The sequence below is a fragment of the Ammodytes marinus genome (genome assembly GCF_949987685.1).
Source record: "Ammodytes marinus genome assembly, chromosome: 2".
Lineage (NCBI taxonomy): Eukaryota > Metazoa > Chordata > Actinopteri > Uranoscopiformes > Ammodytidae > Ammodytes > Ammodytes marinus.
In genome coordinates, this window is record NC_137231.1 from 7357936 (window position 1) to 7384625 (window position 26690).

Consider the following 26690-nt stretch of genomic DNA (forward strand, 5'->3'; position numbering starts at 1 on the left):
AAAATTCGTTATAATAATAACTATACAAATTTAAACTCACAAATCCATGCTTATCCGATATGTTGTTGGTGAGCTTCAGTTTGTGGAAGTTGACCACTTTGGACATCCACTGCTCGCCCGTGCCGGGACTGTCGGGGTGGATGTACATGCGTTTGGGCATCTCCGGGTCCGCCTTGCCCGCCACCATCCAACGGGAGTTATGGAACTTATATCTGCAGTCATCAGCAGCCACGATGTCCATGAGCAGAATATACCTGGCCTTCCTGTCCATGCCGGTGCACCTGGCCTTCAGCGGCGGAAACATGCGCCTGAAGAGGAGGAGAGAGAACGGCGTGAGGCACACACTCATTTTGGCGAGAGGCTGCATGCTAAAACATTGTTTTTTTTTCAAGCGCTTGTCAATCTTGAGATTTGTGTCTATCTTCCTTCCATAACATGTATTCTTTACTAATACAAACCTGGTCTGTTTGCTACTGTATATTTCTCCTAAACAACCATCGTTAACTTCCAACTCAACTTCTTTCTTTTTAAATGTTATTTTCAATACTCTGAACCAAAATTCTCAACTTCTAAAGCACTTACATCAAACACACTTTTCCTTATAATATTACTCAGTACTATTCTTAAAGTTATAAAATAACTTGTTTATATGTTTTTTATTCTCGGATTTATGATACAATTTGTTCATGATAAATAGTAATTTTTAAGACCTGTATTTTTTATTTATAAAATGAAAAAAAAGGCATTATCTAAAATCTCTTCTTGTCAAAATGAAATAAAGATGTTTACTCTAGCTTCATCCAACATCCAACATGTAGAGTTTAGTTTTTTAAAGAGATGCACATATTTTATAATTAGCCTAGTTTTTTGCGAAATTGGCATACAGTATTTATTCAAGTTATCAACTGACAAAGTCCCATGATGATTTCTATAAGTTAAAAATGTTACACCTGCAGTGTCACGCCTGAAAACACAATCAAACTTTCCCGTTTCCATCCATGCGTAAAATCACAAGACATTTTACCCTACCTCCCGGATTTTGTAATGACCATTTCTGTGCCGCATTTGTGGAACTGTCTCCAAAGGTCGTTGGCTTCCAAATAAACTTTGGGCTCATCTTCTGTCTCTTCCTCTCCCTCTACGGTGTCGGCGGGTCTGCACAACACCGAAGACTGCTGCTGCTGCTGCGGCGACGTGTGCGTCAAAAGGTCCGCGCTGGCATCAGAACTTGGCTCTGATGACCCCCGAGAGGACAAGGCGATGGCCGAGAACAGCGGTGGTCTGGCCAAGACAGTCCCGTGTAGAACTGCATCTCTGACTCTCGGCGGGAAAACTTGTGGTACCTCGCCTGGGACGCACGGCTCCAAGAAACTGCGCATGGTCCCCAAATTAAACATCTACTTTTACGCGCGATTACACTTTTAAGCCGCGTTGATACCTGTAGGATAAACCTATATGCATATTTAAAATAACTCAAATGCATTAAAGGTATCAGCTTTAAAACATGTATCTCTTTATCTGGATGTTTTCACTTCACTTCAAAGAAAAGGACATAACACCCTGCCCACTGTCCAGTGCGCTCTGACGCCTCACACTCACAGTGTTTGTCCAAACTGATTTGCTCCTTGACACGTTTGGACTGAGTATGACACCCAGCAGTGGGTGGAGTTTCCATGCATTCCCCATATTGCACTGTAGGCATATATGCTGGAAAATACAGCCTCAAGTTTTCTCCCTGTTTGTGGCAATTTGGGTTTAAAATCCATCTTTATTAATCATAAAGCAACTCACCAAAACCCATACCAATTACGCTACCATAACTCATATTAGTATTTATTGTCACTAACTTTGTTCTCCTCAGTTTATATGAAGATATATTAGACTCTTATGTGGGTTGGCCAATCCAAAGGTCCCCCATAAACATTGTTATGAACATCAGAACTGCACCATCATGAAATGTGAGTGACAGCCCAGTATTCTGCTTCAGACGCTGTTGGTTTTGTGTCCTCCCACATCATTCCAGCGCCCTGTGGTTTGATTAGCTCCACTGATGTGGTCTCTCCTCCTCCCATGCAGCGCTGCACTGGGGGACTGTTTGAAGGGACTGTCAGCTCTCTGCGGAGGTGGTGAAGCCCCTGCCAGCGATTGTCCCGGCCTGGATTAGGCTCTGGGTTTGGTTACAGGCTTTTTATTGCTCAATGGTCGATGACAGGGTATAGGAAGGTCCCAGGGAAAAAACTCTGTGTGAGTGAGGGCGGCAGGTTCACGATACATGTGTGCCACCCGCGATGTGCAGCACGGCAGGGGATGTAGAGTGTGTCAACATGAGGAGGTGGCGCCCAATGTGAAGTGTGAAGAACAAGGATTACTCATATATGTCATTTTAACACATCAAAACGGTCAGTATTACTGAGATGAAAAGCTCTTCTGCTGGATCAGTTGATCAGACACAGTTGTGATTCATACGGCATTGACAGAAACAGAGTACTACTGTACTATTACCAAGTACAGTTTGAGTTAATATCTCTGGGAAATTGCAATGTTGACAGAATGATATAGTAAGTGGACTCTAAAGTCCACTTACTAGATGTATCCTAGTGCTTCAGACATTCATGGCTTCATCTCAATCTCCATCTCCCGCTGATCAGGCTCAGGATGTGACTGTCTGCTCAGAGTAATTGGATTCAACATTTGTATTGTCAAAGAAAAATGTCACTCATTACTATTTGTTTAAGAGTCTATGCTCATTACATTATAACACACACATTTTACGCAGTACTTTATATTACATGCACTATTTGAAGACTGTGATTAGTGTGAAAAGATGTACAGCTGTTTGTACCTGCTGTTGTTTTCTGATACTAATACCATACATCCAATGCAAATACAATGTTTTACTATTATTAAAGGACCAATGTTGTGTGGTTTAGGTTATTGTTTCACAAGCTACTTAAAGGAATACTTCACCCATACGGAACCGGCGTTCTATCATTATAACATCACTATCATAATATAATGAATTAGGTTTTTCTTCCCTCAGTCTTCCCTTGGCCCAACTGTCCTGTTAATCCTAACCCAAAATGTTTCTTACTGTGATGACACAGTAAGAAAAATGTAGGGCTAGACAGTGAGACCATAAAACACTCTTTCTGCCTTTTCTCAGGCTAGGATGAACCAATTTCAATATTTTCTGCACATTTATACTAAATAGGATCTCAGAGTTCAATACACCTTCATATTCCCACCGGTGAAGTAGGTCTTTAATAAAGATACCATAGTAGTTCCTGGTTCAAAACCTTGAAGCTGATCAGTTTCAATTATGGATGATCAAGTTTGAAGTTTGTTATTTTATTTTATTTTATTTGTTTATTTTTTATCTATATTGTTTAAATAAAAAAAAATGTAGGATTTGGAAAATGTAAAACATAACTACCCAGAATATTAAATTATCCTACAATAAAGTATATAAAAAAAAGTTTGAAGTTTGTTTTATGGACTCTTTCACCACAGGAGTGAAGCCTCACTCACCTATTGTCAAGTTTCTCACAGAACTCAATAACTACAGCACCTGATGTGATGTGTTTCTGGCAACTTTTTACTTAGATAAGTTAAGTATATCCGCATATACCTCTCAAGTTACCACACTTCAGAGGGGGTCAGAGCAGTACAGCGCAGGGAGCCGTTTTTGGGGTTAAGTGTCTTGCTCAAGGACACAATGGAAGAGGTGGTTGGCACAGTTGACGTAATAACAGCCACTAACACCCTCCTGTCCGGTGCCGGGGATCAAACCAGCGACCTGATGGTTACTAGTCGACCACATGAGAAAGGAAATGGTGCACTGGAGCTCTGACTCTTGTTCTGTTTGCCCCCTAACTCGACCCTTAACCCAGACACTACCTGTAGCATTCATATTGAGTGCGATTGGAATGATTTCAATGGTCCATCTTTGACATGGATTACAAGTTGTATGTGTGTGTATGTTGTGTGATGCACATGTTAAAACAACACATACTTTCTTAAGGCAGAACATCAATGACTTGGGATATTGAAGAGTGCTCGGTGTCAATGACTGTGTACTTATTAATAGCTTGACACAACTTCTGGCCTTTGATGAAACAATGGTAAGAGGTTAAAGGAGTTATTCTAAAAGCTACACACTAAAGCTTGTGTTTCAGCGAGGACTTTGCTGTGAAATCAGAAAATACCTCAAACTGGACCTTTCGTCACGGTTTCCCGATGGCTCTCTGATCAGATGCCTAAGAAAGCACACGTCTTAGTCAGAAGTCATTCTAGATATGGGGTGGGTGGCAGAGCTGTTGATGAACCAATCTTTTTCTGGCAGAGAGGCAGGGGAAAACCCTGCCTGTCCATCAGCCAACTTCAAAGAGGCAGTGAGTAATCTGAAACAGGCCCGAGAATGATGGCAAACAAGACGCCTGGCTGTTATTTGTGGGTTTGGCCCACAAGCCGCATGTGAAACCTGTCACTGAGGATAAACCCTGTAGATCTCCACTGGGGCACTGCCCAGTAACACATCCTCCCTAGTAAAACCTCCACATTACTGGTAGGACCCTTTTGGGGTGTGGCGATATGGTCCATAAGGCAGGAGAAACTATTGGCACTGTTCCACTACATGGTACTGCCTCTACCCTACACCCTACTCGCCTTTTTTGTTTTTTCCACAATGAAAAAGCATCCTGTCCCTGGTACCTACTTTTTTTGGTACCTACTCCGTAGAAGTTCCAGGGACCAGGTACTAAATGGTGATGTGAAACACTGCAGATCACTCAATGGACAGCACCCTATCCACAACAAATAGCAAAGCTATGGTTGCGGTTGCAGTGTTTGAGCTTGCTGTCTCTCCAGTTTTTGAACTTATTTTAGAGACTGGCATCCAGCAACACCGTGGTCGCTCAACAAGGTTCGGCCAATCCTCACCTTGGTGGCCAACAAGAAAATCCAGAGTGAGCTGGACGGGGGCACACGGAATGAAAGAGTCCACCATAAACTCTCCCAAGAGATTGCTAACCACATAACAATTATGTTGCTAACGTTACTTGTTTAAAGAATAAAGAACGATAGCCTGCTATTAGCCTGGCGAGACCAGTTTAATCGTGTGCGAGACCGGGCCCTCCCAACTTTCCGACTGTTGGTTAGTGGAAGGCAGTAGTTAAGGACAAATTGAACAACAATGGCTACAGAGATACCACATGGAGAACCGAATCCAGCAGACTTGTGGTTGACATTTCTGGTTCAGGACAGGTTGCTTAGAAAACTGGTATAGATATTCAAGGTCCCTATGCTATATTCTGATGACTTGATCTTCTGATCTTTCCTCTAGCGCCACAGTGAGGTTGACATTTTCTTGTACTTTGTACTATTGAAATATGTCTACAACTATACAATGAACTTCTGGGAAATGAGGCTCATCTGAGGACAAACTTTAACTGGACTATATGCTGTAAATTGACTTGATTACTTTGAAATTCTGTCTTTTTATGCAGTGCCCTCATGAGATCAAAATGTTATTTTGATACAGACACTAAACCAATAGTAAACATGCTAAAGATAATTGTAAAAGCCTCTGGAAACCAGATCTAAAAAAGTAAAAATCAATAAATAATATCAAAGTTGGGTGTCTCAATAAGCTCTTACAGAAAACCTGATTGAAAATGAATGTTCATAATTATTATAAAACAGCTTTTTTACTGTCTAGACAATTTGACTGGACTGCGTGTGGGCATGGCCATATCAAATGGTCTTTATGGAAAATGCCATTGTTTTTCTTAAACATTCGGGCAGAGAACTGCTGTGATTGGTTCAAAATATTTATTGTGTCCTGAGCCTAGCCCGCCTCATCTAAATCAAATGTCGGTAAAGTTTATCAAACTTATGAAAATATCTTTCATTTGGATGGATAAATATACCTTGTTCCAGTTGCTTACTATCATGCAACGGACTCCCCAAATTACATAGTTAGAAGGATTTTGTGGATTTAGGTTTACAGGGGCTTGGATGCGTCATTAGGCTGATGTGAGCTAAGTCAGCTGTTAGCATACATACAGCAATGTTAATTCACAGCCCTTCTATGATAAGAATGTGTAATGGTCATCCAAAAACATCTCTGATCTCCCTGTTGCTTTCCCGCAGACTTCATGTCCTCTGCCTGGAAATCTTCTCCACAGCCAGGGTCACTGGAAAGCCTCCAAACCCACTCTGGCTGCACTGTCTCCCTAACACCTCTCATGTTTGGACAGTTGAACGTTGATGAATTGCCTAACGGTAACAGGTTAGTGCGAGTGAACATAGTCGGGCTTCGGAGGTGGGAGGAATGTAGTTTAACAGCAGAGCCGAGGTGCTAAAAGAGACGGCCCCCGAGTTGATATCAAAAACACACTCACCCACACACCCACAAACACACACACATAGCGGCCACATGTCTTGAGGTGGGTCAGACTGGAAGAGGAGCCATGAGAAAGTCAAATGCAGCCACACATGAGTCACTCTCCGACTGGATTGTGTTGTATCACTATAGCCACTTTCATGTTTTATTCAGTCTAACTTTGTGTAGATGGGTGAACCTTTAAATATTCACATTTTATGAGCTAGGTTGATAAATGTAACTGGAGTAAGTATTCATATAACCTATGTGTTGTAGTAAATGTATAAGTAGTATGTACTTTTGGGCAAAAAAAAGCTTTCACTTAACACTTGTTTGTTAATATTCCATATGTCTGAAAGCATTTTCTCAAGTATGAACTGGTTTACTTTGGAAGTGTGAACACAAATGGTCTCGCAGTTTATATTTCCTCTAACAGATAATACTGACAAAATATTTCAGAATCCGTCTGAACCATCTTAATTTTACACGCTTTATTTATTTAACATTCATAATTGATTTGAGTTGTCCTCATGAATCATTATCGTTTTATTTTCGATACACTACACTTTTCATATTCACTCATTTGGCTTCAACGACTGACTTAAACAGTTACTTTAAAGATAAAAATAAAAGTATGTTTTTTCTTCTCAAACTCACCTTGCATGCATGTACTAATCTGGTGAGACCAGCCTGATCTCGCGAGAGCTTGACACTTGTTTCTCTCCAGCAGATTAGTCTGGACTTTCTCCAATCTCTGTGGGGAGGAGCAGATTGGTTCATGTAGATGTCAATCTAGCCTCCAGTCAGCCTCCCAACTTTCTGTCCGTTAGTGGAAGGCAGCCCCTTTTTGGTTCTTGTAGTCGTTGATTGGAAAATGGATCGACAAATAACCTTGTGAGATATGTCTGGTCTAAAAAATCTTGATTGACGACTGCACGAACCAATCAGAAGCTGCCTTCCACTCTAAGGGACAAACTGATCTCTGATAGCCTTGATCGGCCCGGCTCTTATATGGTCAGGCTCCTCCCTATGGAGATTGGAGAAAGGCCAGACTGATCTGGGGGGCAGGAACGGATGTGAAGCTTGCGCGAGATCCAGTTAGTGTCAGCAGGCTAGGCATGTACAGTATGCCCACATATGTAAAGGTACCCTGTGGAGTTTTTTCCTCACCCTTAAGGATCACTATGGAGCAAAGTCCTTATAAGTTGGTCCCCATTTTGTTTCTACCCTGCATGTGCAGTATTATGCAAATGTGGGCAGGCACGTTCTGCATTCAGTCCAACACTATCAAACATATACTACACTGGCCAACAGTTGGTGGCAGAAATACGTAGTAGTGCGCCAACAAAATTCAAACAAGAAGAGTGCAAGAAAGCCAATATACAGTAGTTTTTAACAATGCATGATATATAAAATAGTATATTATATTATTGTAACACTGAATTGGATGAGAAATACACATCCTTTAACACTTTCCATTGCATCAGTCATTACCAGAAGCAACTGCACGGTAACTGAAGAAGTGACATTGTGTGACTGCAAACACTTAGAAGCAGGCCAGAGCCACAGCCCTCAGTGTACTGTATGTTTTTTTGCCATGTGGCTGTAGGACATAATTCACACCAGCACGGTTCAGCCAGGAGTGTGTCCCAGAATTAAACTGTGTGTTCATACGAGTGCAGATAACCCTGGGGCTGCAGCAGGGACGAGTGGGGGGTTCGAAGCGTGAGGATTCACACGGTGATGCTAAGCATTCTTCACATTTCCAAGCTCCTCAGATCTGCTCTGGAAAAAGTCAGACACAGTTAAGACATATTTGCTCAGTAGGTCCGAAAATGAACAACTGCACACATCAGCCCTGTAGCAGTGTGTCTTCTGAGGATTCAAATGTTGGTAAAACGGCCTTCATCTTCATATCCAAAAGGAATTACAATGACACTGGAGGCTTCCTTTAACAACTTTATATGTGCTGCACTAAAACGATTTATCTATTAAAACAAGACAACACAACAGAAAAAGGCATGCAAAATATTTGAAAAAAAAGTTTCACTTTTAGCTTTATGACTCCTTGTGTCAGGGTCTGTTCCACCTATCCAGTCATATGTCCAGTGTCCAGCCCCCTGACGAGGTCTCAAAACATGACCTCATCTGTGAGGTGCTCCACCCACCTCCTCATCTGCCCTTCATCAACTCACTATGAACACACTATAGAAACTGGACACCTCTGTAAGTGTCAAAATCCTGCAGGTTCATCACAAAGAAGGACCCCTTTCACATTGTCACAATGTTTTCTTATTCTAAATTGATTCATTATTACAATACAATGCCAAACAAACTGTAGTTCCAAAAGACCATTATCGCTCAAACTACATTTAAAGTTTTGATTTAAATCTATTCAAGACCTAAAAGATAAAACGAGTAAAGTCTGCGCTACGAAAGCATTCATTTATGTTAAGCATCTTATAACATAAATCGTAAAAAATTGAAAACTGTTACCCATCATAAAGATGTCAGGCTCACTCCAGTTGTGTGCAAAAGATGACTGTCTTGGACTGGTATGTATTCATATCTATACACTTCCCAGGCTGTGGCAATAGAATACACAGTGAGGAGAGAAAAAAAAATCTCAGATGAATCCTTTGTACAGATATTGAAGCCCCTGAGTGAAATTTAATTCTAATGAATAATCTGTATCCGGAAAGCAAACGGTACACAAAACAATGGTTTATGCAAAGATTTAAAAAAGAAGAAAGAAAAAATCAATGTGTTTTTTTTCCCCCCGGGCACCAACAAGGCCATAAAAGAAAGGGGGGATGAGAAAGAGATGCGCGAGGAGGAGGAGGCAGAAGGCCCCTAGAAATCAATTTTGACACATTAGAACTATTAGCTTATTGAGAGGTGAAAGACGGATTGAAGGCTGGACGTTAAAGTGAGCAGTAAAAGTAAAAACAGCTTCTCCACTGATGAACTGTTTGCAAAGTGATGCCGTGTGAAGAGGAACACTCCAACAGCGCTCCATCATTACGTTATGTCCGCAAGGAAGAGGAGTCAGCTCCAAATGTCTAGCAATCCCTTTATATTCTACAGAATCGTTGACACCATCTTTATTAAAGGATAGAGGGTGACAGGTGTTTAGAAATCTACGAAAAATTTGAAGAATTTGGCAACTGTAGGTATATAATGTAGGATATAATGAGCTAAACTAAACAATATTATACTCTCAATATTTGACATGGGTTCTGAAGGAGAAATATGCGTACATTTCTTTGCCTCAAACCATGCATGGCTCTCTACCCAGGGTACCATCCGTTTGTGTTATAATATAATTAATCTATTTCACCCTCAGGACTTGATTTATACTAAGACATTTGAAGAGTGGGATTGGTGAAATCATTTATCAGTATGGATAGATGACTATAATATCACACACTATTTAAGATTTCTATTTCACATGCAACTCAATAGTTATTTGAATTGCACCTTAGGTGAAATGCAATATTATGATTATTTTATTTTAACAATTGATACATTTCTAATGTGTGATCTGGGAAGGTGTCACTCCATTTGAAGGACCCACAGAGCATTATTCCTCAAGCCTGCAGTGTACTTAAACTCTACAGTGCAATTGAATGTCTTTTGACTCATTGTTTTAGATTTCACGTCAGGAAACGTTACTGCTGTGGGCCACTCTCACTAATACTATGCAGCAGCAGGCAGTCCATCTGTTTTTTGTGTGTCTTTTTGGGGTGTTCTTTTTGTAGGTTTTGTACAGCGTCTTCCCAACTCAAACATTAATAGTGCTAAATGAAAAAATAAATAAAAAATTAAGTTTTGTGTGCTCTTTTAAAAAACGTGTTTCCACTATAGTTTTGTGGTGGTATATACATACACGGAACAAAAATATGAACACACTATAATACAGTATAAGTTAGAAAGTACTATTTTCAATGTCATATTGGATCCTTACTAATGATGTAGTTGTTATAGATGGAGTTTTGTAAATAAAATCCTTATCTGAAAAGTAACTAGTTATGTTAAATACATGCGGTGAATTAAAAAGAAAATAAATATTTGCCTTTCAAATGTAGTTAAAAAGAAGTATGAAAATAACCTACAATAGATAAAATCAAATACAGTACAAGTACCCCAAAATTATATACAAGTACAGTCCATTATATTATTAAACTCAATTATAATAATTACAAAATGATCAACACAAAAAACAGAATCTCTTTCAACACAACTGAAATACTGAATGCTATGTAAAACAATGTAAAAATGACTTAAGTGTTTAAGTGATTGACAGCTTTCCCTCCCCTGACCATTCATCAGCCTGTCCTTATACTTTAAGCCGCCGTTTAAGTTCATCGGCCCAAACTGAACACCAGTGCACTTTCCAGGATCATTTACAGAGGCAGCTGGCAGACTGACGCTAATTTTCTGAAGTAGCTTTTTTTATTTACTTTTAGAGAGAGTGATAGACAGAGGACATCGATCTTTTTAAGAAGAAGCATCCTCTGCATTTACACGTTAGCTCCAAACAGACGCCTTCCTGCTCTCCATTGTTCACCAGCAGCCAACTGCACTGTTGATTTATAATATCTACACAAACAGTAAGGAATGGCTTGAATTTTTTTCTTTAAGGCGAGACACTTCAGGCAAAACTTTTTTTGTAAGTGCCGGTAAAATGTTGTGAATTTGGTCTATTTTGCTTCCATTACATGTCTTCTTAAATACTAGTATAAATCAAAAGTAAAAAACATTTACATTTAGGTGTTTATTTGACTGAACCTGTATATTTCTCCTACAACCATATTTAACGGCCATAATCTAAATATTTTTTTTTTCAGTACTCTGAACCAAGAATCAACTTAACCTCCATAATCATTCGTAGCACTATTCTGAAGGTTATTACAGAAGTATTTGGTCATATGTTAATTGTCTGATATATGACTCATTTTCCTCAAACATGCCGAAACCACATTTTTAAGACCTGTACATTACATTTATTTTATTTATAAAAAGGAAAAAAATAGGCTTTAATATGTTGTGACAAAAAATGTAATTAATAATAATAATTAGATATTGCCAAATGTGCATATTTATAAAAACAATTGTAATACAAAACATAACCCCTTTAATTTCAGTATTAAACTGGCAAAGGTCCAAAGTAATATCTTTATTAAGTGGTACCATATATTAAACGTGATCATATTCACCTGCATTGTCTCGCCTTAATAGTTCTGCTATTTATATTTCTCATTATATCATGAATCAAAATAAACATAAAATAACTTTCTACACGTCATCACTGTATAATATTGGCAATGGTTTGTGTCTGGGTAACACATCCTGAAGAGAAAATAGTTAGGAAATGAGCGTTTCAATTAAGAAGATGTGCTTTGTTTTTTTTTGTCAGCACAAATAGCCGGGAGGAGGTGGTGGTTGAAAGCCTGTTAAAGTGCGTCTGAAGTGAGGCAGCAGAGGCCGTATTTCACCACTCTGACAATATTCTCTCAGGCCTGTTGATTTGAATAGTGTGAATATTTATGTCCAGAGGTGTTTGCCTGTGTCTTAATGTCTTGCGCTCTTTACGCACACAAAGAGGACAGTTATTGTCTGTGCTAAGTGGTCGTATATTAACCGAGGCATGTCCTGCCAGGAGAAGCATTAGGGGCTCCTCATTATTTAATCATTGGCTGCTTCACACTAATGTTGGGCTGACAGGGGGCCGGACACAACGCGGGTTAGCTCTGTAGCCTACTGTATGTGCAGTGTAAACTCAACCCACATACTACTAGTGTCCATTTATCATTGTATGATTAATGCTAATAGCCCACAGCCAGGCCAACATAGCCTTCAGTCTGCTTTTTCTTTATTTATAATACACTATTTTAATTAAACAGCTTTAAAGTGAGCCACAGGTGACACTTATAAGATAGTGCTAAATGCTAAAACATAGTGTAATAGTAGTGGACACACTCAGTTATTGTCAATTAGACAACAATATCGACCCAAGTTTGTCTAATATTAGCTACCAGAAGCAACTGGTCATACCTATACAGTATGTTTTTATTTATGACCACATTGGCTTTAGCAAGTCATCTAACTCTGCCTCTTCCAGCTAATCTAAGCTGTCAAAGGAAGCTTCAAGTAGTGGCAGAAGCCAGCTAGCTTGCCCTCGGAAAAAGTGATCCAAAAATGAATGACGTCCGCTGGTGCCTTGCTTCGCTTGACTTGACCAGGTGTGAATGCAAAGGCCCGTGGATCGGATGTCATTTTCTCTCTAATGTGTCCACACAAAGATCATATGTTGATACCAGGCGTACATGCTGCAACCTCTAGTAACTACACTGACCAGGAGAGGTGTCACGTCAGCGTCTTACACAACTAAGGTGTCAATGATTAATCCATCATGATACTATATGTTCACGTTTGATAAGGGTAATGATTGATCAAAACCACAATCATAAAGGAACATAGATAGGCCTACATAGTAAAGTATATTGTTGCCATGTACTGTATACTGATTCTTCTGCATACACACACACATAGGCCACATTGCTAAAATAATAGAGCACGTTAAAGTGATGCCTCATCTTCCCCTGGGAAACATTTGCTCCCAATTGTTTACACTTGAACAGGTGTGGACGGCTTTAATAAAGACGAGCACAGAGCCGGACTGTGACCAGCAGATATTAAAATACCTCTTGACCTTGCAAACAGGGATTACAGTGCAAGTCTGCCACAGCGGGAGGCGACTGCACGCAGCATGCCCCGCGATCCGCTCCACTCAATAAGCTGAGGCAGAATTTATGGCCCCGCAGGCGGCCCCCAAACTCTATGTGTGGGTCTCTGCCGCGGATTACGGGATGCATGAATGGTGATGCGTGGGTGTCAGCGGAGGTGCTAGACGCTGTTGTTTCAGGTTTCAAGGTTCAGCTGGAATCCTGCTGCTATCTCAACATAAGTGAATAATATTTTCCCTAGGGACACATACAGGAAATACTAAGGGCCCCTGGTTTGGGGACAGGATCATAAACACCTTGGTGTTTTTGCTCTCCTATTCCCTCTCTGTCTCTTTGTCCGTCTCCGAGGAGCAATATAGCATCACCCTCAAATTGACTGCATTACTGTAATTTCTCCCAGGATCCTGACACTATAGTCTGCCGTCCACCATTACAATGTCAATACTTGGCTCTGTCCATTAATCGAACCGGGCAAGAGCGCCATTCTTTTACGAGACACAATGAGGCTGGGTGAGGGCGCAAGCAAACTCAGCAAAGAGCTGAGTCAAAAGTAATTCACTGTTGATCCTTATGCCTTCATTAGATGGTGTCTGTGATGAGGAAAGACAAATTAATGGGTTAAGAAGCACCAGACTACAGACACAGTAAGCAACTAGCTGATGAACATAGTGGAACAGTTAGCATGAGCTGGCTATTTTCCTCAGGAGTTGGTGTGGAGATCAACATTGTGTCATGGTGTGGCCACAAGACTCCAAATGTTGCTCTGTGTGGGGTGGATGTGACAATGAAAAGATGTTTGCTAACTTTGATACCATTTCAACTCAATGAGGTACTTACATCACAATGTTGTAGAGATACAAGGATAGTAGGCTAAAGATAATACAAATTAAATTAGGATTAAAGCAGATGGGTTGCAGTTGTATGAAGGAATATGAATTAATGAGGAAAATATAAAAATTAAAATCAAATATTTTGGGCTTAGAAAGTTCTAGAAGGGCAGAAATGGTCCATGTGGGAGATGGGATTCATCTTTACCTTAGACTTTGTCCACTCTGTTCTAAGTTAGAGTTAAATCTGTTTTGAGTTGATAGAGGCCCGTAAGACTCACAATGCCTGAATTCATACTGAAAACCTTCAAAGTAAAATTAAATGTGGTGTTAATTAATAACAATGCACCTACATCTAATTTTTTTCATAAAGCTGTTAATTGTTGTGAAAGGTTTTGTTTGCATTACTTTGGCATTTTATAATCTGCCCTTGTTTGAGTCAGTCATAAATATAATTTGATGAAATATATATTAAAGTGAAAAACACGTTTTTTTCTTATTTTAACAGAAAAAAATCGTTTGAATACATTATGATACGAATTCAAGATGAATTCTTTCAGTTACATTTACATTTTTTAATCTTTGGCTACGTAGTTCATAAAATGTTGTCTGCAATGTAATTCTCAAGAATATTCCAGCTTTTGGCCTTTACTTTTTTTTCTGTATTCTGATACCTGAACATAAAATGTTCTGTCCCGCATACATAGTGGGAACTCAAGATAATTAGTTATCCAGAAAACAAGAAGTATATAGATTACCCTTAAAGCCACTACGAGTAACTTTGTCCGTTGGCGGCCCCTTTGGACAAAAGCGGTAGTATTTTTACGACGCCAGCTGTCGCAAAGCTGTTTTCTAGCGTGTGCCGTCCGTGCGAGAGTCAAATGAATAGGACGCAATATAGTGCATGTCTGTGTATTGAAAGTGTGAGGGCACCGGACTCTTTTCGGCTCCGTGAGAGTGGTTAGTGACTCTGCACCAACTAATGCCAGTCAGTGCTACACACGCCTGATTGCAATGAGTTGATGCAGTGTCACCTAACCACTCTCACGGAGCTGAAGGATTCCGTGTCCTCACAGAAAGCGAATGAACGAGAGACGGCAGTTATGGATCACGATGAGGTAATGTGTTTATGTTGTTGTAAATAATGACTATTTCAGATTAATAATGGTCATCTGATGATGGTGAAGCAAAGTCAACTTTGTGTTAGTACCAACCGCTCATTCATTTTGGAGAAAACACTGCAGTCTAGTTCGCTCCGGTGAAATTGTGTACACGTTGCTTGGCAAAGTCCTCCTCCCACCCGTATATCACTCTCCCTTTTAGCTTTTCTTCATTGCATTCTCTCTTTTTTCTTTGATGGTTCAGCCCCGTTATCAGTCATTATGACGACAAATAACTGTCTCAAACAAGGCTCCCGCTCCCCCTCCCTCACCTGGAGGGATAGGCTTCTCAAATCGCGTTGCAGCGCCACACTGAAATCTGCGACCAATACGGATATGAGACCATAGAGCCTACACGCGCAAGCCGAAAATCGGACTGGGTGTGCGACCAGAACAAAAGCAGTAATAAAAACTATATAAAAACGTCTTTCTTTGCACTGATGGTCTCGTTTGCTGTTAAAGGTCATTTTTGATTATCAGAGGAAACATGAGGCTGTTTAAAACATATTTAAATGTTACTCGTAGCTGCTTTAAAATAAAGGCAGCAAGAGTTTACAGCAGTCATTAATAATCAATCAATCAATCAATTTATTATTTAAAGTGCAAAATCACCATGGTACACGGTCCCAATACACTTTCCAATAAAAACAAGTGCAGTTAAAACAATCAAAATCACCAAAAAAAAACAATAATGGGTTATATACTGTCACGAAAGTTTGTCTGGGAACAGTCAGGTGGCTGTGAGGACCCCTATAGTTTTTAATATAGACTTTCATGCTTTTAGGTTGAATGTTCTCATGTTTATAGAGGGTTTGCAAAAAAAAGCAATATTTTGTACATGAGAACAAAATTCTATTTCAACCGGACTGACAAGTAAAAAGGTATGAAAGAGACAGCGATCCCTCAGTACCAGTTTGATCAGCAGTCCTTAAAATAAACTAGAAATCTTGGCATCAAAATCTGTGCAGCTTTAAGCAGGCGCAGGTTTCAGTGTCAGGTGCACAATAGAGTCTTTAACAAGCTGGAGTTAACAGGTGTGTTTCTTTAGCAAAGCCATTCATAAAACTTCAAAATAGAAACAGGAGGTTGGTCTAGTGTTAGCACTGTTGGAACTGTATCAGGGAATTTCAGCTGAACATACTATATACTGACACCTGACAGTTCAATCCTCTTAAATTTAACCACGAGTATACTGCAAAGGGCCTTACGATTGTGCCGTCAAAAAAAATGTGGCTCAAAACTAGGCTCTGTAAACTGGAATGTAAACAAAGGGTATGTAAACAAAGGGGGGCCTACTGTAGCTAGAAACATGTCGGTTTACAGAGCCTAGGCGGTGTATTATCACTGATTTTGTTAAGCTTGAAAAAAAATTATAATATAATGTACAGGTAGCTGATTGTGTGGAGATATTCCCTGATTTTGACTCAAAGTGATTTTGACAACAAGCATTCTCCAGAATCTCTCAAACATTCACATACACATATAATAGTCACTGATTTATTTTATTTTATTATAATAATTATTTTACAAAATGTACAGCTAGGAGGTAAACACTTTGATGTAATTCGTCATACGGATACATGCAACGACATGTCATGTCTTTTTGAAAAACCTGGAAAAGAGCACAAATAAAATTATTAAAAAGTATTAAAAGTACATTTTCAGTCTACAATTCATAAACATTAAATATCCAGCGATCATGCCTGTGTTTCACTTTTAAAATTTGAATAAAATAATATAGATCCATGTAGTTTTACACATAAAATGACATTAACAGGGTGGGTAATGTGCTATTGTATTTTCCATACCAGGTGAAACAGTATCCGCCCAGTATGACCAAGGCAACCAATCCTATTGTTGCAGCAGCACACAGAGATGCAACCTTCCGAACATAGGAGGTACCTGGAACGAGGAAGTGTCGTGTGTTAGTAACTGGCAACGGACACTTCATCCATCTGCTTGTTTTCTTTATTTTAGAAATTATATTCCAAAAAAACATTTGTTTGAAATGACAATATAAGGTTTGGTTATTTTGACAAGTGATTTACCTCTTACTTTAGCCCACAGGACACAGGAACTCTTTAAAGCCTAGGTGAGAAAAACGGGCATTCATTTAAGGTAAGGCAAGTTTATTTATATAGCACAATTCAGACAAAAAGTCATTCAAGGTGCTTTACAGGGGCAAGATTAAAATACATCAAGGATAGAATACACATTAGAAAAGTGAATGGAAAAAATGAATTGAAATAAAATATTTTAATAAAACTAATAACATATTTAAATAAATAAAAAATTACAGGTTAAAAGGGAAACAGAAAAGTCTGAGAGTTTGTTCCAGAGATTTGGTGCATAAAAACTGAATGCTGCCTCTCCTTGTTTAGTCCTAACTCTGAGGACTTTAAGTTGTGTCCCAGATGACCTTAGAAAACTGTAAAGTCTGATGCTGTTTTATTATTGTTATTATCATTGAATAGTGGCTGCACCCACCGTTTTCCATTGACTGACAGCTCGTATGATGATATAATAGTTATTTCCATTCTGCAGTGGTGCATTAAAGCTGCCTCCATAGTAGAGTCCATCCCCTACAGTGAAGTCCATCTCTGTGCCCACATATCTGACTTCTATCTGGGCAGTGATGTACTCTGTTGAGGACCTGCTTTGGCTTGAGGGGTCAGAGCTCGCAGGAGAGGAACAGTCAAACAGCGTAATCCCCTCTACAGGAAGCACAAACACTTGGTACAAACTGCCAAATGAAGAACAACAGAAAACATATTTTATTTTGATTGTGCAACATTGAAATTGAATGTATAATGGATGTATTAGCTTGGTATGGATATTTGGGTAAACATAGCTTTTTGTCAAAGTGAAATCTTTCTTCAAATACGAATAAGAAATCACTTATTACGTCATTCATTGAGGAGTAATGCCATGTTTTCAGTGGCTTTAAAAAAAACGTTTGAAAGATTAATAGCCAATTATACCCATGGCCATAAAAAATTATGTTAACATGCATTTATTTACACAAAATACCTGAACATTACATAAACATGGTACAGGCATGAATGTTATTAAGCCAAAATGACAGCAACAGATACATCATTTTTCATGGCCTGTACGGTTATGAATATGAGTTTTAAAAAACAGATAAAGAGATATTAATTGATTAATAGTCATTTAGAAAATACATAACATAAACAAACAATCTTGATGAGGATCCCTTAGATCTGTTTTTAAAGATGTGTGACCAAGGTCAATACTGAACCGGACTTTTAACGGTGTAAACATCCACTTGTCAGTGCTCTCTGCTGGACAAACTATGGAACAGTGACACTGCTTCTAAATGACATCAAATTAGTTTAGGATTTCTGTACTTCAATTTATTCCTCCTTATTTACACATATTAACCCGGCTCATTTGTCTGTGTAGCTACAACTCTTAGACCTTCTTTTCTGCATATGTAAGTATAGACTTAATGAGACATTGAGTCTAGCCAGGAAAGATGTATGGAGACTGATTTGATATTTATGCATTTTCAATGTAGCAGTTATGAATGTTATAAGAACCTGATTTTATTATAAACCTTTGTAAATTATACTTTTATTTATTTTTAAAGTCTGTAATTAAGTACAGCAAATGTAATGCTTCTTAATCAAGTATTCAAGTATTGTACTGAATCATTATAATTTATAAATTGCTGGATATTAGTAGGTCATTTTAAGCACGGAGGTGCATGACTGTCAGTTTTATCTCATTATCTCATTCAATGTCCCCGGTAGCCAACTATCACATACACTGAGACCTCCTAGGTCACATCCCTAGTCAGTGTGTTCCATTGCTTGCCCCATACTGTACCAGGTTGTTACCTTATTGGGTCCAGTGTGCTGGGTGATCTGTGTAGCCTCAAAGTTGGTACAGGAGTCTCAAATTCTCTGTAGTAGACCACTGGTGCTGGAGGCACTGTCGAATGTTATTAGTGTTATCATATAGTATGTGCAATGCTCAGTATAAAGAAGACTGCATCAATATGATTATAATTACAGAAGACGTACAGTAAATATAGAGTGTGTTTAAGCATTGGCTGTACAATGATACCTGGTAAACTGGTGTTAGTGGTAACGGTGGCTGTGAATCTGGCCGACACTGCAGTGACTGAGATGCTGTAGTTTGTGACTGGAAGCAGGTTCAGACAGAGTTCCAGCTTGTCTGTCTGGGAGCTCACAAACCGTTTCCCTGTATCATGAAAGGACTTCTGGTAGTCTCTGGATCCTATGTATGTCACCTGGAATGGGCACAACAGATGCTGCATAAGTCAGTGTCACAAAGGGCTTCATAGGCGGAGGTTAAAAAACAACAACAAAAAACATCATGGTTATTGGTCATTTCTGTTACCTTGTAAACTTCTGTATCCCCCTCATACTTCTCTGCTTGCCAATACAGACACTTTTCATTGAGGACAAATAGGTGATTGATAGTCGGCTTTATTTCTGTAGGAGGCAAAGAGAGTTGTGGTGAACCAAGTATTTACCTTTTATTTGTCATTACAAAATATTGCTGATCCTTTATTCACAATCCACACTAGCCTCAATACCAATATTCAGATGATTCTATTTTTTGAGACCCGGGGAACACATTTCAACTTACAAATGCTCCTAGTGTGGTCATGTTCCTACTCACTTATGCATTGTAGTGTTGCTTTCTGCCACAGTCCAGTGCTGCCACACACAGTGACGTTGCTGCCTCTCCAGCTGTGGTATCCATCCACACAGCGGTGGATCACAACACTTCTATTATGCCACACCACCTCGGAGTTGGCCAGGAAGGGAATCGGGCCACATTTAGCTAAGAAAACAAAGGAAAATTATTGGTTTAATGGTTTGCAGGCATTGTGGAGTTTTTAAGGAGGAATTATATACAATGTATTCCACCCATAGTCATCAGATGGTGAAAGCCTTCGCTGAGAAGTCAAATAAATCACAAGCAACACATGTTGTTTCTTTAAGGTTCATTCAGTAGTGGATGGGCCCAGAGAAATACATCCTATTTTCTCATATACAATAGATCTGATTTATTTCAATTAACCTGGAAATCACAAGCAAGGAACAAAGCCAAATGAGCATCAACAAAAAAACAATCATGTTAAAATTCACAAATAATGTGTTTTCAATGACAGTTGAAACGATGCACATCCACGTATAGAGATGATGACTGTACCTTTGCACTTTACAGATACTTTCCCCCACTCTCCTGACAGTAAACACCTTGAAATATTACTTCCACTCTCCTGGTAAAATCCATCCACACACTCATACAGCACCACACTTGCCGGTCTACTGGTGCGATCCCACAGGAGGTTAGTATTGGGGAGGTTTAGAGGGGGACCACAGCTTATCTCTGCACACAGACATGAATTAGCACATACTTTGTTCTATTATACAGTTTATACTGTATGAAGACAAACATGAATAGCACAGTGCAAACCTCCAGAGATGCGACTTAAAGGTGGAGTCAGTGATTTTTGGAGAACGCTTGTTGTCAAAATCACTATTCACATATTCACTGTTTTTGACAAAAAAAAATAGTTTTTGACAACAAGCATTCTCCAGAATCGATGACTCCGCCTTTTAAAGAGAACAAGATGTATATGAAGAGATCACCACTCCCAGGTCTCTATGATGAATGTGAAGCTACAGACAGAGGCAAGTTAGCTTAACCAAGCAAAAAGACAGGAACAAGTCAAATAGCTAGCATACACTAGCTCTGTCCAAAGTTAGCAAATGTACTGTTTCTTAGCCTAATGTATCATTACCAATGATAGTGGTAATTATCTTTTCATCTAACTCCCCTGCAAGCTATTTCCAAAATGTGGAAACATTGTTTTAAATATTGTGGTGATGGCTACAAATATTCTGAAATGAAAACAGCAGTGTATCAACATATCTGAGGTGAAACATTGCACCTTCACACCATAGATCAGTATCCTCCCACAGTCCTTTCTCTCCACACACTGAGTCGTTTCTCAGGCTCCTGGTGCGATATCCTTCCTCACATTGGTAATGCACCACACTGCCAATGTGTGATGTCCCGTCCCAAAGCCTTTTAGTATGAGGTTTAAAAACAGGCTCCTGACAATTGATTTCTATAACAAAAAGAGGGCCACTTGTTGTAAAGTCAGTGGTGGCTGGATTAATGTTGAAATATGGTAATCACTTTCTAGATACAAACGACACAGTTTGAAATCTGAAATTGCAGTTGAATAATGACTATGAAAATCATACTGTCAAATTTGACTTTTGTTTGAGGCAGGTAACCCAGTACTGTATTAATGTCATGGTCACCTTGACACAGCGGAGAAGCTCCTTCCCATTCTCCACTGGTGGTACACTCTGATACATTTCCCTCTCCGACATTGTGATATCCATAGTTACACTGATAAACAACTTGAGAGCCCACAGTGGAGACGTCATCCCACAACATGATTGAATGAGAGATGGGTGAGGGCACACCACAGTCAACTTCTACAAGGATGTAAATAAACGCATTATTGAACCAAGTGAGAAACAGTTATAGCAAAGGGGTCAAAGGGGTGTATCTGACTCCACGCAATGGACTTTACATAAGACAATGTGGAGAGCAAGGCGTTACCTTTGCATGAGAAGTTTGGCTTTGTCCAGTAACCATTTAGTGTGCACAGTGATACATTATTTCCTCCGTTGTGATAAAATCCTAGTTGACAGTAGTAAGTCACTGTGCTTCCAGGGGTGGAGCTGCCGTTCCACCTTTGCCCAGTGTGAGGCATGACAGCGGGATCCCCACATAATATCTCTGGGATAGGAAAGGATACACATAGGATGCTTTTACAGAAATAAAAAAAATATATATAAAAAACAATACATTTTAAGTGCATACAACACCCGCTGAATTCTTAACAATTTGACAAAAGTGGTATTTGTGTTTACATAAGAATCACAGTGAAAACCCAGCTCTACAATAAGATGTGATGGGAAACAGTGCAAAAAAAAATAATTTTAGAAATGGATTGGTTTGATTAATTGTATGAATTACCTTGGCACGGCCGAGGTTGGGGTGTCCACTGACCCTTATCATTACAGGTCAATACATTAGGTCCTCCATTGCTATAAAAGCCGTCTTTACAAAAATACAGCACAGTGCTGCCAGGGGTTGAATTACCGTTCCACACCTGCTCAGTGGATTCAATTATAGGAGGACTTCCACACAACGTCTCTACAGAGAATAACATGAACCAACACAATTTAAGATTTAGATGAATTCCCTTTCAGTTTGCTCGGTTCAAATGAGTTACAAAATAATACAAGACACTGTGAACTGTACCTATGTGCTATTATGATTGTTTTTAGTGATATTGTTATTATAGAAAATAAAATTTAAAAAAATAAGATGGTGGAATAAACAGTAAGTGTACCTTGACAGAGCACAAAGGGTTTCTCCCACACTCCAGTAGCAATACAGATGGATACATTTCCCTTTCCAACATTATGATATCCAGAGTTACACTGATAAATCACTTCAGAGCCCATCCTCGAGCTCTTGTTCCAGAGCACATGAGAGTGAAGGAGGACGGGGGGAGAGCCACAGTCTACATCTGGGAGCCAAAGCAGTGACATGCTGCATGAAACCTCATTCACAGGTAACAAGTGGTCTCATGATCCCTTTGCTCTTGAAACTAAAACACTCTAAAACATCCTGTGCTGTCATTAGTGGGAAACTCATTATATGATCAGGCCCTTAAGGCTTTAAGGAAAGGTTCATCATTGTCAGGTGCCCATATGAACATGCAAACAGGGTGTGCTTGCTGTCAGCATTTTTCTTGTTCATACTGGCTGTGAGCAGATGCCTATCCAATGCTTTTGCAATAGAGGTGATGGAGTACAACATCCACAGTCGTATTGCATGTAGATACTATGTGCTAAACCAGTTTTATAGTATTGAGGTGCCTTGTCAGAATAGAACAGATTAAACCAAATATCACAATATTAGCATGAGCAGTTTTGTTTTTTAGATGTCTGTGGATCAATTAAATGATTGGAATTCATCCTGAGGTATAAAAGAAAAAAAACGACGGCTGTACCAATGTTCATGGCCATCCATCCAATTAAACTTGAGATATTTACAGAAATACAGACATAGCAATCTGTATGTTGTTCACTATGGCTAAAAGTACATACTATTAAAATGTAGATTTGAGATCATACCAACAACCTGCCCTTCTATGTGTTTGACCATACAAAAAACAACTAAGCTGACAGTTTATAACACCTAAATATAAATAGCTAAACAATCAAAAAATAAACTTCTATCTTGACCATGAAGCACGTGTAAGGAAAGCAAAGTCCCAATGTACTGATGACAAATGATCACAATTAGTTAGATAAAGCTAGAAGAAAAAAATAAGGATGCATTTCCGTTACCTTCACAGACTATGGTGGCTCTGCTCCACATTCCATCAGCTCTACACACTGAACTGTTGTGGCCACTCCTCCACACAAAGCCTTCGTCACAGACAAACATGGCCGCCCTGCCGTACGTGGTCCCTGTGAGTGACAGCAGCACTGTGTCCTCCACTGGGGCAGGCTGGCCACAGTCAACCACTGAGTGAGACAAGAACAAGCTAAAGTAAAAAAAAAAATTATATCTAGCATACTGCACCTTGCTTGATTGTCTGGAGTTGAATCCCCAATCCATTTTACATACCGACTCTAAACAGTTGTTGAGTATGAAATGTATTCTACCAATTAAGATACTGTATATTACTCAAAGCCATCCATGCCATTTAAGCAGTTATACCTTTGCAGAAGGCTTTGTCTGTGCCAGGGTGGAAGGGCTCCGTCCCGTTGTGGACTTTGTATCCCAGCAGGCAGCTGCAGTCAAAAGTGCCCTCCATGTTCCTGCACTCACCTCCGTCTCCACACAGCCCATCTATTTTGCACTCATCATTGTCTGCACAACCAATGGTCAATGAGCATGTGAAATAAAAAAAACAACTGTGCTGAACAGATAAATGTACAAACAGTGATTTCAGCTTGTAGAAATCATCTTCACTCAGCGTTGAGTTTACTGTATATATTTAAGACGTTTTACAATTTCTCTGGAAGTAATAATTGAGCTTTCAATACAACATGCCTCTGTGAGTGCTTGTGAGTACATATTAAATATGTTAGACTGGAAAGCAAAGGATATACAAAAAGCAGTAGTAAACAGTATAATCAAATCTGTAACATTATAGAAGTACATGTTGGAAAACGTTCATATTGTTTGCATGACTATTTAATTTATGTTGTTTCCTATTGAGCATGCATTATTTGTCTCGTGTAACTTTGTAAATGTAATTATTTCTCACCGCCTTTTAAATACATCAGTTAGCAGCATTTCCCCTATTCTTGAGTCAATAGCTTTAAACATTTAACGGGTTTAAAAAAAGAAGAAAAAAGAAAAGAAAAGACCACTTCTTTACCCACCCTGGCAACGGGTTCCATCATTTGGGATGAAGACGCCCATTTCATTGGTGGGGTTGTAGCCTTCCAGGCAGGTGCAGTAGAAGCTACCAAAGGTGTTGTGGCACATGGTGTGCAACCCACAGATCCTGCTGGATCCTAACTGACACTCATTTTTATCTGGAAGAAAAGGTATATATTACACTTTGACATAGAAGAGAATTAGTTGAAATTGTGTGTAAAACCTGTGCTTTTCTTGCCTTAACATGTCAAAATGTTTCATGCGATAAATGTCTGCAGTTCTCATTGTAAAACCATATTCTCATAGGATTGACATTTTTGGTTTAAACTTCATATAACCACAGTTTTTTTTCCTACCTTGACAGCTTTTTCCATTTCCGGCAAACCCGAACTTGCAGTTACAAACTTTGCCAGAGCCGTCTGCCTTGTCGTCACATATGGCGTTGTGGTGGCAGCTGTCACACACATCCAGAGTGTGGCCTTCTGCTAACACTTCAGAGAGGATAGAAAGAAACATCCATCATCAGTCAATCTCTCTTCTCCAATTCTCATGACACATAAAGATTTTATAACATGTCAAATATATCTAAAAATCACCAAATGTGAATGGTGTGATACAAAAACAATGGTCATTGGTATCCTCACCTTCAGTGACACAGAACAGAAAAACAAAGATCATGGTTCTGTTTCTGTTGTCCATCTCGTCCCCGCTGCTCTCTATACCTCACCAGAAACTCAGCCTCCTCCTCATCAGCACCTTCTTTTTTTCATTTTTCACTTCTTCCGTCTTGTGGACCATGATAGCACTGGCCGGATTTGATAACCAGGATTGAGAGCATCCCAGTGAGTGGATGAGCTGAGTTCACCCTGAGAAATAGCTCCTTTTTTCTCTATGTTTGTGGCTTCATCTGTCACTTCATCTGACACATTCAGTTCTACTTTGCATGTGTTGATGATACGCCCCTTGCTCACTTTGCTGAACTGCACACTCATGCTGCGGTGGCTGATAACGGCTATTTTTGGCCTAATGAAACCGCCTGAGATGCCCCCTTTATTTTAGAAGCCCATTGACTGCCTCATTGCTGTGTATGTAAGAAAATGATAGCTAGGAGGTTACCACTGCTAATTGTAATGTACAAATGTATGAATACTTAGCCTACCATGGTACAGCTTACCTTTTGTAGGGTAGGTTGTAACACCATTACACTAAACAAATGAAATTTTTTTATTATAATCCACACATTTATAAGTTTAGGTCAATGGAACTAACGTCCGTCCTCATCCTATACAACAGGGTATATGGGTGCCGAGGGGGTGTCAGTTGACATGCTGTGGTAGGGGGAGATAAGTCCAGTGGGCTGCTATCTTTCTGCCCAGCAGGGTCCATAGTGGGGTCTCTCTGTCACTCAGACCATCAAGCTACTGCATCACACTGCTGGACTGGACTGATTAACGGCCTATTTATTTTTACTTTCTAATGTAGTCATCTTTTGGTCTTAAAACTCATTTCTGTGTAATTTCCAAAATATTCCTGCTAAGTTAACTTCTACTACGTCTGTCCAACTGGATTTTCCCTGGCACCTCTGCCCAATCCCAAGTCTCACTCCTTTGCGTTAAGACCAGCCTGATCTGGCATGCTTCACATTCGATCTCAGTCTGGACTTTCTTCAACCTCTGTGGGGATGTCAAAAAATGACTGGATTGATGGCTACATGAACCAATCAGGGGTTGCCTTTCACTAAGGGATAATTGTTAGGTCTGAACGCGGGTTCTGATAGGCCCGGTCACTTTTTAACCTGGCTCCTCACTTTTGGAGATTGGAGAAAGTCCAGACTGAGCTGCGTAAGACAAACTAATGTGAAATTGCGAAATCAGGCTGTTATCGCCAGGCTAAAGAAAGAAAGAAAAGTTTTATTTAGTTAATAAAGTTGTTTCAATGAATCAAGCATATAAAAAAGATTACTATTATCTAGCTAGCTAGCATGTCACGTAACTTCTTGCGTTGTTTGTCACTCCTCCATTAACCGTTGATTATGTAGCGGTTTTCTAGTGGTGTCACATTATTCAGGGAAATATTTCAA

The 26690-nt window shown here is 39.5% G+C and overlaps 1 protein-coding gene across 1 annotated transcript; it reads right to left on the bottom strand.

The window, feature by feature from the left end:
- Positions 1–16608: 16608 nt before the first annotated feature.
- susd1 (sushi domain containing 1) lies at positions 16609–25326 on the bottom strand. Its single transcript, XM_080048573.1, has 19 exons — positions 25255–25326; positions 24967–25101; positions 24613–24768; positions 23942–24094; positions 23566–23745; positions 22560–22739; positions 22181–22360; positions 21761–21940; positions 21454–21633; positions 21075–21254; positions 20330–20509; positions 19793–19957; positions 19508–19602; positions 19211–19397; positions 18982–19075; positions 17606–17861; positions 17167–17206; positions 16927–17020; positions 16609–16730 (listed from the first exon to the last, which is right to left on the bottom strand). The coding sequence occupies exons 1-19, from the start codon at positions 25307–25309 to the stop codon at positions 16712–16714; spliced, it is 2709 nt and encodes a 902-aa protein (XP_079904699.1). The 5' UTR covers positions 25310–25326; the 3' UTR covers positions 16609–16711.
- Between the last annotated feature and the right edge of the window lie 1364 nt (positions 25327–26690).

Excerpts from the sequence above, each read along its gene's own strand:
- susd1 (XM_080048573.1), bottom strand. The coding sequence starts at position 25,309 with ATGGACAACAGAAACAGAACCATGATCTTTGTTTTTCTGTTCTGTGTC. Across the intron at positions 21,634-21,760 it reads GCCAAACTTCTCATGCAAAG|AAGTTGACTGTGGTGTGCCC; the intron begins GTAACGCCTTGC and ends ACATCCTTGTAG. Across the intron at positions 19,958-20,329 it reads AGTATCTGTAAAGTGCAAAG|CTAAATGTGGCCCGATTCCC; the intron begins GTACAGTCATCA and ends TTGTTTTCTTAG.